Source organism: Galleria mellonella, unplaced genomic scaffold, assembly GCF_026898425.1.
Source record: "Galleria mellonella isolate WM207_F2 unplaced genomic scaffold, CSIRO_AGI_GalMel_v1 utg200, whole genome shotgun sequence".
In the NCBI taxonomy this organism is placed as follows: domain Eukaryota; kingdom Metazoa; phylum Arthropoda; class Insecta; order Lepidoptera; family Pyralidae; genus Galleria; species Galleria mellonella.
This window is the reverse complement of record NW_026442034.1, coordinates 1,702,923-1,717,498: the sequence shown is the minus strand read 5'-3', so window position 1 is coordinate 1,717,498 and position 14,576 is coordinate 1,702,923. Positions and strand designations below refer to the sequence as shown.

At 34.6% G+C, this 14,576-nt stretch overlaps 1 protein-coding gene across 1 annotated transcript in view; it reads right to left on the bottom strand.

Annotated features, from left to right (window-relative positions):
* LOC113516454 (probable G-protein coupled receptor 158) overlaps positions 1-14,576 on the bottom strand; it is a 197,688-nt gene that overhangs the window by 61,367 nt on the left and 121,745 nt on the right. Inside the window, exon 4 of the mRNA XM_031913302.2 lies at positions 5,386-5,509. Coding sequence (XP_031769162.1) covers positions 5,386-5,509 — 124 coding nt within the window. The remainder of the gene's footprint in view (positions 1-5,385; positions 5,510-14,576) is intronic.

Here is a 14,576-nt window from a genome sequence, read left to right as displayed (position 1 = left end):
AAAAGAGAAAAATAGAAAATATCTCGACCTGGCTCACGAGGTGACCGAAATGTGGGGGGGTGACATCCACCGAAATCATTCCAATCGTTTTGTCGGTGAACGGTCTTATTCCAACCAGTCTGGAACAACATCTCAGACGGTTGGGATTCCGAGGCGGCTCACTCCCGGGAAAGATGCAGAAAGCGGTGCTCTTAGATGCCTGCATTATACGCCGGATTCTCTCCCTGGGGCCCTGAACCCCGGCCGACTGTGCTTCTGCCGGGGGTTAGTTGCCATCTCCTTAAGAGGGGAGATGTGAATTTTGTAAAAATTTAAAGAATAATAATAAAATATATTTTTAATGCCTTTGATTTTGTAAAATGAGAGCATTTTATTGATTAATTATAATGATTTTGAAAACTAAAGTCATCTACACCAGAGGGAGACTTTGTACAAAAGTCGTTTGCTTGGATACCTCTGTCTTATTCGTGTTTCTACCGTGAAGCAGTTGAATTTACAAGATATACAAGGTACAGAGGAATAACACCTTAGTCCTCAGAAATGGCAACGCATCGGGGGTATCATGGGCGAAATATGTTATGTCCACGGTACTGCTCATGTCTATAAGCGACGGTTACTATTTTCCATCAGATGGACTGTTACCTTGTTTGCCATTCTAAGTTACATAAAAAAAGTAAAGCCGTCATTTTTAAAAAACGAATAATAATTATACAGAATAAGAAAAAAAAATTAAAATACGACAAAAATATCCATGTAACAAACACGCATAATACAAGTAAAACATTGCCTTCCTTTCTTCGGAAGTTGGCAAAAAAAGTTACTGCAAGCAAAACCTACTTACTTATTAGAATTGTACATGAGAATTGTAAACAAGGTATTTCAACATCTATGAATATATTCCTGTAGTTACATCCGTTACGCCTTGGTTTCCTTTCCTCAGGTGCAAATTACGACATCCAGCGCTTCCCCTATTATATTATGCAAAACGCATTATTCATGGCCCTCACTCACAGATATAGATACGGACAGATGACGCAAGTTTTTTTTTTATACAACTTAGAATGGCAAACAAGCTGATGGGCCACCTGATAGAAAGTGGTAACCGTCGCCTATAGACATGAGCAGTACCATGGACATAACAGAGTATACTGTTTCGCCCATGATACCCTCCATATGTTGCCATTCCTGAGGACTCAGGTGTTATTCCTCTGTACCCAGTAAATTCACGCTATATCCCACCCTTCAAACCGAAACACAGCCGTGCAAACACAACTGCTTTACGGTTGAAACACGAATGGGACGGAGGTACCCAAGCAATCGACTTTTGTACAAAGTCTCTCTCTGGTGAAAATTTTAAATTTATTTTACTCATATCTACTTACAAGTAATAACAACTTAATATAATACATAAAACTATTATTAAAATGTATTATTATGTAAAATTATTTCAGTATGTTACTATCATTATGTTACATATCTTTTACCACATCTGCCCTTCATACGCTTTCTGTTCTTACCTAACGGTTAGCTGGTAGAGAATGCCATATGGCAATAAGCTCGCCACTTGTACAAAGTTTTATTGTGCAATAAATAAATAAGTTAACTTAATTTTGTCTGTTTAAAAATTGTACACAATTGTACATATTCGCTCACATTGATGCTCCTTTCTACTTTGGGTTTGCTGGAAGAAAACTCAGAGTTAAGCTCGTCTTTGTACTTCTGATTACCTCTGTCATATTTTTATAACTAATGTGTACAATAAAGTATTAAAGTAAAAGTAAAGTAAGTTTTATTGACATTTTAGGATATAAAATTGACACACAATTGATATTACATGTAGTCGCGACATCTGTTTACATTTATATCCATGTACCAAGTCTATCGTACATACGAGTACATTGTTCTCTGTATTTTTGCCAAATGATATACAAATAGGCGGACGATTTACAAATATGTTTGTTACAATAATTCATTGTGTTTTCGGGCGATTTGATATTATTCGACTCCATTAAGATTTGATAGACAAGAATTGGATATTCAAAACAATATTAATACAAAAGAAAGGTTGTACGCGCGGGGAACCAATATTAGATTCCTAATGAACGTACTGCGGTCTGGTACAGAATATCAAATATGTACGTTAAGAGAGACGAGGTGTGACCTTTTGCTGTGACGTAGTATCCACCAGTAGGTATCTCGGTGTCTCTGCATGGCGACAATCCTTGCGTCCAGGGTTTTGGAGCACTTCTTTTCGGCCAATGGTCGTCTCCGTCTTAAGATTAGCGGAGGAATAACACCTGAGTCCTCAGGAATGGCAACGCATGGGGGGTATTATGGACGAAACAGTATACTCTATTATGTCCATGGCACTGCTCATGTCTATAGGCGACGGTTACCATTTTCTTGTCCATCAACAACTAAATGAATTCCTATCCAAGAATGATCTTTTTAATCCCTTCCAATCAGGTTTCCGTGCCGGTCATAGTACGACTACTGCTCTTGTCAAAATCACCGACGATATCCGTCATGGTATGGAAAACTCACAGCTTACGGTTTTAACATTGTTAGACCTAAGTAATGCTTTTAATACTGTCGATTTTGATATATTATTAGGAAGATTGCGTTCTCTCAACATATCTCCAGCCGTAATCGAGTGGTTTCAAAGTTACCTGAATGGGCGCCAGCAACGCATTCGTACTGAAGATAGCTCTTCATCATGGTGTCGCACGCTAGCTGGTGTACCTCAGGGTGGCGTCTTATCTCCTTTACTTTTTTCGTTATTTATTACCACCATCACTATTCAACTTCGCTCTTCCTACCACCTTTATGCAGATGATCTTCAAATTTACTCACACGCTCCATTTCATGAGTTAGACTCTGCGATATATTCAATAAACAAAGATCTGGCACACATTTCGAGCTGGTGTAAATCATTTGGATTAACTGTAAACCCTAATAAAACGCAGGCTATTATTATCGGGAGCCCCAACTATATTTCAAGAATTTGCTGGGAAAATCTGCCTAATATAATGTTCGACGGGATATCTGTGGACTATAAAGATTTTGTAAAGGATCTCGGAATATATCTTGACAGAACGCTATCCTGGAGCACCCAAATAACAGAGTTTAGTAGGAGGGTCTTTGCGATTGTGGGCTCACTCAGAAGATTACGTAATTTTTTACCTATGGCCACTAGAGTTGCGCTTGCTCACTCCCTTGTCCTTCCTGTCCTTGACTATGCTGATACCTGCTACATTGATCTCACCGAAGACCAACTTAATAAACTTGAGCGTCTCCAAAACCTGTGTATTAGATTTATATTTGGACTTCGTAAATACGACCACATCTCTAATTTTCGCACTCAGCTCAAGTGGCTCCCAATACGTCGACGCCGAGATTGGCATATATTATCTCTTCTTTATTCCATTCTATTCAATCCTCTTACACCTCACTATCTTAAAGAGCGATTTATATTTCTCGGTGAAGTTCAGAGTCACGCTTCGCGTACCTCAAATAGTCTCCGTTTAAAAACCCCAGCACATACCTCCGTGTACTACACCAAATCCTTTTCCGTTCAGGCAGTGCGCCTATGGAACTCGCTGCCACCGTCTATACAGAGTGCGCAATCCTTGGCTTCGTTTAAAGGACAAGTCAAATCACATTTTCTTTCACTGTAGTTACTCTTTTCCACTCCTTTGTAATTTTTGGACTAGATTTGTCATATTTCCTTGTGTGTGCTATGTATGTATTTATATGTGTATGTTTATGTATTTTGTATGTATGTTATATGTGTATATGTATGTATATATATATGTATGTGTATGTGTATGTATGTATATATATATATATATATTGTTATAGTAAGTAGTTTAATAAATTATATGTATTTGATATTTTTGTGCATTACATGTTTTTGTATTTTGTGCACGAAAATTGTTGATTCACTCTTGCGCCACCTGCCCTTTTCTATCTGTTCTCCCTTAACTAAAGGTTGTCTGTAAGAGATTGCCCTAGCGATAAGACCGCCTTTTGTACCTTTATGTGTATATTTCAATCTGTATTTATGTTACTGTATTTCATTTGAATTATTCACTTGTCATTGTATATTTTTATTTATGGTGCAATAAAGAGTTAAATAAATAAATAAATAAAAAATAAATAAGTCATCATTGGCAAACACACTAGTTAAAGGCCTTCGTCTTCAAATTTTGAGGTATTTTAGATGAGAAAATGTGGTATAGTTTTCCGAACGCTCTCCAATCTAGATAGATAACAGTATTACTTTAGTTATATTAAATTGATCTCCACCGTGCGTTTTTCAAGGCACTTTCTTCCACGCACAACCACACTTTGGAATCAACTTCCAGCAGCAGTATTTCCGAACCGATACGACAACATAACCTTCAAGAAAAGAGCATATTTCTTTTTAAATGGCCGACATACCTGCAATCCCTTGTGTGTTGCAATGTTGGTAATCATGGGCGACGGAGCTATTGTAAAATAGACGTGTAAAATCTATTAAAGCTTTCAAGCAACAAGTGAAAAATTATCTTCTTCCTGATTGGTTTTTCATTTGATAAAGTGACATTTGTCTATTTATATAAGTATTTATTTTATGTTAATTTATTTTTCTTGTGCCTATAATTAATATATAGGTTTTTTCGAGAAATAGGTACAAATTTAACTTATATGTGTACGTTTTTTAAATTGTCTATAATAATTTATTTTTTAAATTCGATAATAGGTACTTGTAATTATGTTCCTTAACGTTCTACGCTATTATTTTAAACTTGTTAAGTTATACAATACTATCATACCTACTTGTATGTACAACAATTAGTCCTTTACCCTAAGGTTGTCTTGAAGATATTGCTTTCAGCATTAACACCGCCTTACTGTACTTATACAACTGTATTGTTACATTTATTGCCTTGCTTATTCCCTATATTGTATAATGCAAATAAAGTATTAAAGTATTCATTCATTCATTCATGACAATAATTATGAGCATTTAAACCGTAACAAATAAATTCAATTAAATATCTTATTAATATAATAAAATTTGAACTAGAGTATGCCTGCAATTGGGAGTTATTTAGGAAAAAATAATATAAAAGGTCTTAAAACCAAAAGATGCCAAAACAATAATTGTTAGAAGTTTTGTCTGTCTGTCTGTATGTTCGTTCTGGCCTGGCACAAAAATCTACTGCACCAAATTGGATGCAGTTTACACAGTTTGTTCCTGAAGATTTTAATTCATAAGTGCACCGCCTACTGATTTCGCTGTTTGGCCAAAAGCTAACTGGTACAGTAGGTACATTTATAGTATGCATTAAAATTTAAATAAATAAATTATGATATTTGTAGGAATGTAAAATAATATACCTCAGTTGTTTTCTTCTTGCATTTATCTGTCCCTGCAAATATGTTGAGCTGTGTGGAGCCAGGTTTCAAAGGACACTGATCGATGTCCACTCTCCTTAGATCGATGTCAATGCCACTCGTACCCCTGTCGAGATGAATATATGGTTAACGCCTTAGATTATATAGATAGTGTTACCATACACATGTTGAGACAAAAATGGGTCAACCGTTTTATCTATGTGTGTATAAATAGGGTTGCCATATTGCAAATTTATTACTCAGTATATGGGAGAAATTACATTATAAGGTAATCTTAATGATCATGTACAACACGTCGCGTACAACGCGGTTTCAAAAATGTTTTCTCCCACGAACACTCAGGCTATGGAATAAGTTTCCTGCCGAGGTTTTCCCAAGAGACTACAGCTTGGGGTTCTTCAAACGGGGTGTAAAGAGGATTCTTCAGGATCGGCAACGCGTGCGTAATACCTCTGGTATTGCAGGTGTTCATAGGCTACGGTAAGTATTTACTATCAGGTGGGCCGTATGCATGTTTGCCACCTCAGTGGTATAAAAAAAAAGGTTACCACATATTAATGTTGACGTGTTTATTTTGCAAACCTGGGAATATCACACTATGCCACTTTGTCCCAAAGTAAACAGAGTTTATACACGTACTATATGTACTAGTTAATTATTGGACGTATTTAAATACATAGATTTTTTCTCAATCGATTTTAAAAGTTTCGGTGGAGAGGAGGAAGTTCTAGATTCGATTGTAGTTTTTTTTTGTTTGTTACCTCAGATCTTTGGCATTTATAAACTGATTTAAAAAACTACTTTTATATCAGAAAGTATATACTTTTAGATCGATTGTGTAGAAAATTAAATTAAATTAAATAAAAATAACTCGTTGAGCCACAATTGAATAAAATTTGAAATGATTAATTCATACCTACGACACATAGAACATTTCTCGTACTCCAAATACTTGAGAATACAGATATTTGTGTTGTAAGCACGGTGGGATGAGACGGCACGGGACGGGACGGGATGGGACGGGATGGGATGGGATCTGAAGAGCGACTTCCAAAAGGAGAAGTTTCGCAATTTGTCCGTATTTATTTGTTGTGTATCGTCGTCAATTATTATTTTGTTAATTATTTTGCAACAGACAGGATTTCCTCTCGTGTTATTTCTATATTAATTTAGCGATAATTGAAATTGTCGTATTGTATTGCAGTGTAAATCCTGTTTGTCGCTGAACAAAATCTATTTGTAAACGTAATTCTTCGTTCTAAATTCAAATATTTTGAAATGTTCACGTAAATACGTACAGACTGTGGAATGAGCTCCCTATAGAGGTTTTTAAACATTTTTATTGTTTCCGAAACACAATTATTTGTTTTTAAAATAGGTAAGTAAACTCATTTCATTAAAAGACACATCAGTGTTACAGTAATTATTTTTATTTATGTATAATCATTATTTTTATAATTTATGTAGTATTATTATTTATAAATTTAAATGTATATAATTTTTTTTTTATACAACTTAGAATGGCAAACAAGCTGACGGCCCACCTGATGGAAATTTGTAACCGTCGCCTATAGACATGAGCAGTACTATGGACATAACAGAGTATACTGTTTCGCCCATGATAACCCCCATGCGTTGCCATTCCTGAGGACTCAGGTGTTATTCCTCTGTACCCAGTAAATTCACGCCATATCCCACTCTTCAAGCTGAAACACAGCCATGCAAACACAACTGCTTCACGGTTGAAACACGAATGGGGCAGAGGTACCCAAGCAATCGACTTTTGTACAAAGTCTCCCTCTTACTTACTATTGTAACATATGTTTAATTTTAACTAGGTATTATTAACTTTTATCTATAGTTGTACAGTTTTTATCCCCAAACATTCTACAGTTTTTTGTCAACTTCTCAAAGGTTGACTGTAAGAGATTTCTCTATAAGTTTACTATTGTAATATTAAGTCTTTTTTTAACAGTTCCTATGTTAATTTTAGTTATTGATTTAAACTTTATTGATTAATAAAATATGGTACAAAAGGTGGAATTAATGCTATAAAGATTATCTATCAGTCCACTTTTAAAATGTGTAGAAACACTCGAAGGCGATATAAAAAAAGAATAAATATAAAAAAGAATAATAATTTTACAATACAGTACAATACAATTAATGCTTTTTGGGGGGAAGGGATTGTTAGTATGGGGAGATTAGTCTCCATTGCAGTCAATGTACCCTACCCTATCAGGTTGACCTCCACGCGGTTATCCTTGGAAACGATCGAACAATTTATCGTTTATTTATTATTTATTTATTTATAAATTACTACCACACTTACAGTATCCCAAAACGTATATAAGTGAGCCATAGGTTTATTTTACAAACTTAAAAATTTGGAACAACGTTTTAAAAATATATCTATTTTGTCATTAAATATATCAATATCTGGCTGCTGAGCAATCAGAGAATTGAGTAGAGAAATAGCCTGATAAGTGGGAGCAAACTGAGCAGTACAGGTGCGAACCGGCGGTGCGGATAGTTATCGACAAGCACGTTGAATTCGTCACGATAGGCTAACTGACCTGGTTTTTCATCCTCACCAATCATCCCAACCAATCATCCTTCACTGGTGCTCGCCAGCGCATACCGATAGCGCAGGCGAGGTTACCATTTCATTACCATTCCATACCAATAAAAAAAAAATACAATTAGTGATAATATACCTACAACATATTCGTAAAAGGACGAAAATTGTGCAAATTTACGTGTACTGTTTCATTGTACCTGAGGCTATATTTCAATGTTGATTTATTAATTAATTTCGCGGCCTTTCATTGTAAAACGCAAATGGCTGAACAAATTGAAATGTGATATTCAAGAATGAAAGTTTATGTTGCAATGTTTGGTGTCTCTTTATATGGGACTAGTGATCCGGCCCGGCTTCGCATGGGTTAATAGAAATTTCAAAAATGATATATAGCCAATGTTAATCGCTCATTATGTAGCTTTTTATAAGTGAAAGAATTTTTTATAAATCGATTAAGTAGTTTTTCAGTTTGCACGCATGCACGCACGCATGCACGCACGCACGTACGCACGCACGCACGCACACACACACGCACGCTCGCACGCACGCAGGCATGCGCACACACACACATATTTGTTAATAACGATTATTTTTCTGTGTACTGATCTAACAAATTAAGAACAATAATAACATAAATGTTCCTACGAAAGATGGGTAGCAATGTCCCTTTTAAGATCAAAGCCAATTGCTAACCCGCCTTCTAAGCGTGACAGCTACTGGCTAAATACCCCTGATGTGCGGCTTATGTCCAGTAGTGGACAGATAATGGCTAATATAATAATAATAAACTGACCGTATGGTCCCAGCACATAATAGGCCTACTCTTCCTTTCCTGTAAATATCGTAAGAGGCGACTAAGGGAGTCCCCCCCCCCCCCCCCCGGGCATGATGGGCAGCAGCGTCCTTCTTAAATCATCTCTTTAAGCCTAACTGCGGTTACCAATCCGTCTGCCAAGCGTGGCAACTACTAGCAAAATCAGTAATAGCAGTGGACAGTTAAAGGTTGGTATGATGATAATGAATAATAATAAAAAAAATGTTCATACAGCTTTGTGTCAACTTACATTTAGACTAAAATACTTTGTACAGAGTTCTCAGTGGCTTGAATACGAACTCAAAGGAATTTATAGACCTGTATTTACACTAGATCTTTATGTAAATGCATCCCACGTTTTACAATTTAAATAAGACTGAAGTTTTTTTTTTTTTTGTAAAATGTAAAAATTAACATGAAGTGAGGTATTATTTGCTTTGAGCAATAGAATAAATAAAATGTTTAAAAAGTCGTATTATGACTGCAAATGGATTTTTTTTATATTGTAAATGAAATAGTATAGAAATAATTTTTATTTTAATAAGACATGTTTACAAGCTCTTTTAAGGTCTTTTTTTATGATTCTGCTGCTGAGTTCGAAATGTTGTTATTTATTTGTTTAAGGTCACTTACAGATCACTAAACAAAATTGTACACGAAATACTAGATGTCGCTAAAATCAAGAGTTTAGTTATTGTCGATTATTTTATCATTTAAAATAATTTGAGACAAAATTTCTAAATTGGCGAGTGGTCTTAGTTATTTTTTATCGATATATTAAAAAAAAATATAATTAATATTTTTATTCTCTTGTATTGTACAAATTTGTAAAAAACACATACTAGTATGAAACATGGTGATTGTGTTTGTAATTCCTCCAAGAAGAGGTCGCGTAAAGAAAGAAAAAGAAGTTTATTCTATTTTTTATTAAAATATTTTTTATTTAAGTAAACTTAAAGTTAAGCATTTTTGAATGGGCTTTTTTAAAAGGGTGGTAACTAACCTGCAATTTCTCTGATATTGCAGGAGCCTATGGGCGGCGGTAATCACTTACCATCAGATGAGGTGCATGTTCGTTTGCCCCCAATGTTATAGAAAAAATACGGACTTATCATAAACCAACCATGTCGAGAATTTAAATGTTTTATATATGCCAAACACAATATAATGTAACTGTACCATAATAGAGGTCTTAAGTGCCATTTGTAACCTAATATTTTTTCAATAAAAATAAACCGGATTAAATATGATCGCTACATGAAACGTAGAAAACGTTTATCCGCATCGATGTGTATTCATGTTGAAAGTTTTTGTGTAAATGGAAAGCGTTCTTTCGTGACGAACATCGGGGGTGATAAGTGAATTTATTGAGTAAGTATGGAGATGAGGCCATTTGCATTGGCCGTTTACGTGCGCTTACACGGTTCTCTAGCATTTATGGAAGGTAGAATTAAGGTGCGGTGCAATGGGGTTAGAGTGAAAATAGCTATGTTAATGGGATGTGGTAGTTAAATTACAGGAAATGGTGTCATAAACTATCAAAATAATAAAGATGTGTGAGTGTATCACATAGTTCTCCGTATTAGTTATAAATAGTCATTTCGTTTACTATTAAAATATATTTCTGTCATTGATAAGTTCGTATACATACGAACTCACATGAATGCACATGCACACGTGCAAAAACTCACACGTACACATGTACTCGCATAAATGCACACAAACATTAATACACAACTCGTCTCTCTTTAAACGATGTGTCAAAGATGGCAGCCTGTGTTCTCATTATAAAGATTTTTGATCTAATTTCGTTCAGTCTCCGAAAATTTTACAATGTCATTATATTTACTAAGATTTTTTTATACTTATATATAATATTTATTTTGTGCGAGAAATAAAAGCCAAATTGAAAGAACCCGTAATCGGGGAGTATGATAAGATTAATGAATGTGGAAAAAGCAAAAGGAAAGAAATATTTCGATCGGAGCATTTGGAATTTTACTGTTTTTGCCTACCCACAGCGTGACGTATGTAAATTGTTATCTGTAAAATCAAATCCTATATTAAAAAAAAAACTGACTAATTCTGACAAAAACATTGATTATAATGATTTAAAAACCAAACTACTAAACCAATTTTGATAATATTTCCATGAGACCAATCTGTAAGTATGTCCTTACACATAAAAAAAAAATTAAATCAGTTAAGAACTGACTGAGTTCGGTTATAATTCTTTTTTTTAATTTATTACCTCATATAAATAAAAAAAAAAAATTATAACCGAATTTAGAACGTCCTTCTTTTAAAAAGTTACAATAGATATATTGCTATTTGTTACTCTTTTATGGAAAAACTACTGTAGAGATTTCAATAAAATTTTGTACAGAGGTAGATTACATCTTAACTTAGTACATAGGATACTTTAATAATAATAATAATAAACTTTATTAACAAATACAGGGTTACACAGTTACATGTTTTTTTGCCCTAGCTTACAAATTAGGGTAACCTGTGCCTTGTAAGCCAAACTACTAACTAAACTACTACTTTATATATGAATTTATACGGGTAAAGCCTCAAAACATAGCCAGTAAAAAATAGAAGTTTGTTATGATAAAATCTTGTAGGATTTATAAAACTGATTTTGATAGGGGCTCAATAATTTGATTTCCTAAAGAGATCGGATCCAAGACTATTAAATTAAGAAATATCAATAGCTTTTGCGTCAATACAGGATTATAATATTCGTTTAGAATTATAATATCCTAGATGCAAAATATTTCTAAAAACACTATGTATTGTATAATACATACTTTGCATTGGACACTTTAACCTTTATCCTTTGACATTAGACCTGCCCCAACCAAATTGGCATTCAAACATAGACTACATTCTTTTTATTTAGAATCCATAGAATCGTGTGTTTTAGACACTGCTTTGTCTGATACTGGTGTTTCTCTGTATCTGAGTAGTTTTCATCCAATATTATATATTAAAAATCTAAATTATATATATATATATATATATATATATATATATATATATATATATATATATATATATATATATATATATATATATATATATATATATATATATATATATATATACAGGGTATGGTATCATAAACTATAAACAAACTAATAAACTAATAAATAAACTATAAAAAAACATTTCCAAAGCCTAACTGCTGTTGCCACTCCGCCTGCCAAGCGTGGTAACTACTGGAAAAAACCTCCAAGAGGAGGCTTATGTTCAGCAGTGGACAGTTAAAGACTGATATGTTGATGATGATGATGATATGATGAGTACTATATGTATGTTATTTTTTAATTCCTATTTTATGTTAATTGTTAGTTATTTCATGTTAATTCATTAAGTTGTATTTGGTAGGACGACCCCTCACTAGATGGAGTAACGACCTCAAATGCTATGCAGCGAGTCAGTGGATGCAGGTGGCTTAACACCGTTCTTTACGGCAGCTTATGTGGAGGCCTATGTTCCGCAGTGAGGCTTTAGAGATGTTTTAAGAGGGACGCTGCTGCCCATCTTTCGCCCTCCCTTAGTCGCCTCTTACGACACTCACAGGAAAGGAAGGGGTGTTCTATTTTAAACCAAGACCACACGGTCAAGATGCCGGCCATGAACTCTAAGGGGTGTTTATTTTTTTATTTTGTCACGTTCATTCTATTTAATTTGCTAATGTCTTTATGATCATTTCAATTTTATGACATATGGTATAACCCTAGATACAAGCTCAGTTTACCTCGCATGCAATATGCCGTGTAGCTATATTGTATAATAAGCTAAAATAAAGGTAGGGTTAACAAAATAAGCCAGCGGACTGAATAAATGATCTCATTGGCCAAATTTAGATTGGACTGGCTCGCTCCAATCTAATTTTGACCGGCGAGATTATTGCGCGATGCTGGCGAGAACTTTCACTAAAATGGTCAAACATTTTTCTTCTCGTCATTATTGTGCCACGATATTTTTAGGAGACTCTAAAAATAGTTTTTTGTTTTATTTTTTTTTTATTTTTAAAGGCTTTTACCATCTTCAGGAACTGATTTATCAAATAAAGTTTTATCTACTTTCCCTAGACACGGAAAGAGAGGAATTACTGGGCATCAATAATTTACAGAGATGTTAAAAAATTTTAGGTAAAAAATGTTAATATTAATTTATCTTTTACCAGAGGGAGACTTTGTACAAAAGTCGATTGCTTGGGTACCTCTGTCCCATTCGTGTTTCAACCGTGAAGCAGTTGTGTTTGCATGGCTGTGTTTCAGTTTGAAGGGTGGGATATGGCGTGAATTTACTGGGTACAGAGGAATAACATCTGAGTCCTCAGGAATGGCAACGCATGGGAGGTATCATGGGTGAGACAGTATACTCTGTTATGTCCATGGTACTGCTCATGTCTATAGGCGACGGTTACCACTTTCCATCAGGTGGACCGTCAGCTCGTTTGCCATTCTAAGTTGTATAAAAAAAAAATCTTGATAGACCAGGCTAAGTGATGAGGTGCTAATTGAAAATCAGCGTTTCTGCTTCTGCAAGAACTAAGCTGAATTGGTATCTTTCATTTCCATAACACTGACCGATTTCAACTACTCTTTATATATAAATGTAAACTTTATTTTCTATATATGTTTTAATGTTGTTATTACTTGCAATTTAAGTATACATGTGGGTGTGTGTACTCGCATTAAATTAGCATTTTTTGCAAATTAATAATATACTTTTTTTTGTGTAAGTACACGATGACGTTTTTATTTCTAAACCGATATTTTTGCAACCAATATGATGTTTCCGAACTTCAAGACCGTTTATACAAACTAGAACAAGATCTTATTATTTTATTACTATTAATATCGTTATAATTCTGTAGACAGGTAATGTCTACCTATTTGTCTAAAATAGACTTTTCAGTCAGTATAAATTCTCACTTGGCTAATGTTCTAAAATAAATGTACATAACAGTTGAAATGCTTCAACCCTTTGGCCTTTATCCCGAAATGTCCTCGAAACGTCATAAAAAGTTAGATAGCGCTTGTTTCGCAATATTTTTAGGGCCTCCTCGGCTTCGTAATAAATTTTAAGGTTTCCTGATCATAAAATAAGTGAGTCGGTGAAATGTGAAATGTTGAATTACAAGCTACTGTAAAACGATTTCCTTCGCTTTCAAGCAAGTAACAATATTACAAGCATTTTTTTTATACAACTTAGAACGGCAAACAAGCTGACGGCCCACCTGATGGAAAGTGGTAACCGTCACCTATAGACATGAGCAGTACCATGGACATAACATAGTATACTGTTTCGCCCATGATACCCCCCATGCGTTGCCATTCCTGAGGACTCAGATGTTATTCCTCTGTACCCAGTAAATTTACGCCATATCCCACCCTTCAAACCAAAACAAAGCCATGCAAATACAACTGCTCCACGGTTGAAATACGAATGGGACAGAGGTACCCAAGCGAAATACTCAAGTTTTATTATCCCTTTATAAAATTTTATTTTATACTTGCAGAACACATGTGCATTGTAGCGTGCAGTTGTAAGAACTCTATTATATCTGGACTAAAGTTAACGCCAAGACTACCTATAGTTAGACTAGAAATCTGTGAGAATAAGGCAAATTTACAAGTAATTGGGTCTGGGAATAGAATGCCCTCTATCAATGTGCTGTCTTGTTCTGTTCCTATAGTAGCACAATATCTCAGTCATAAATAATATTTAAGCTAAAAAACCAGTATCCTTCGTCTCGTC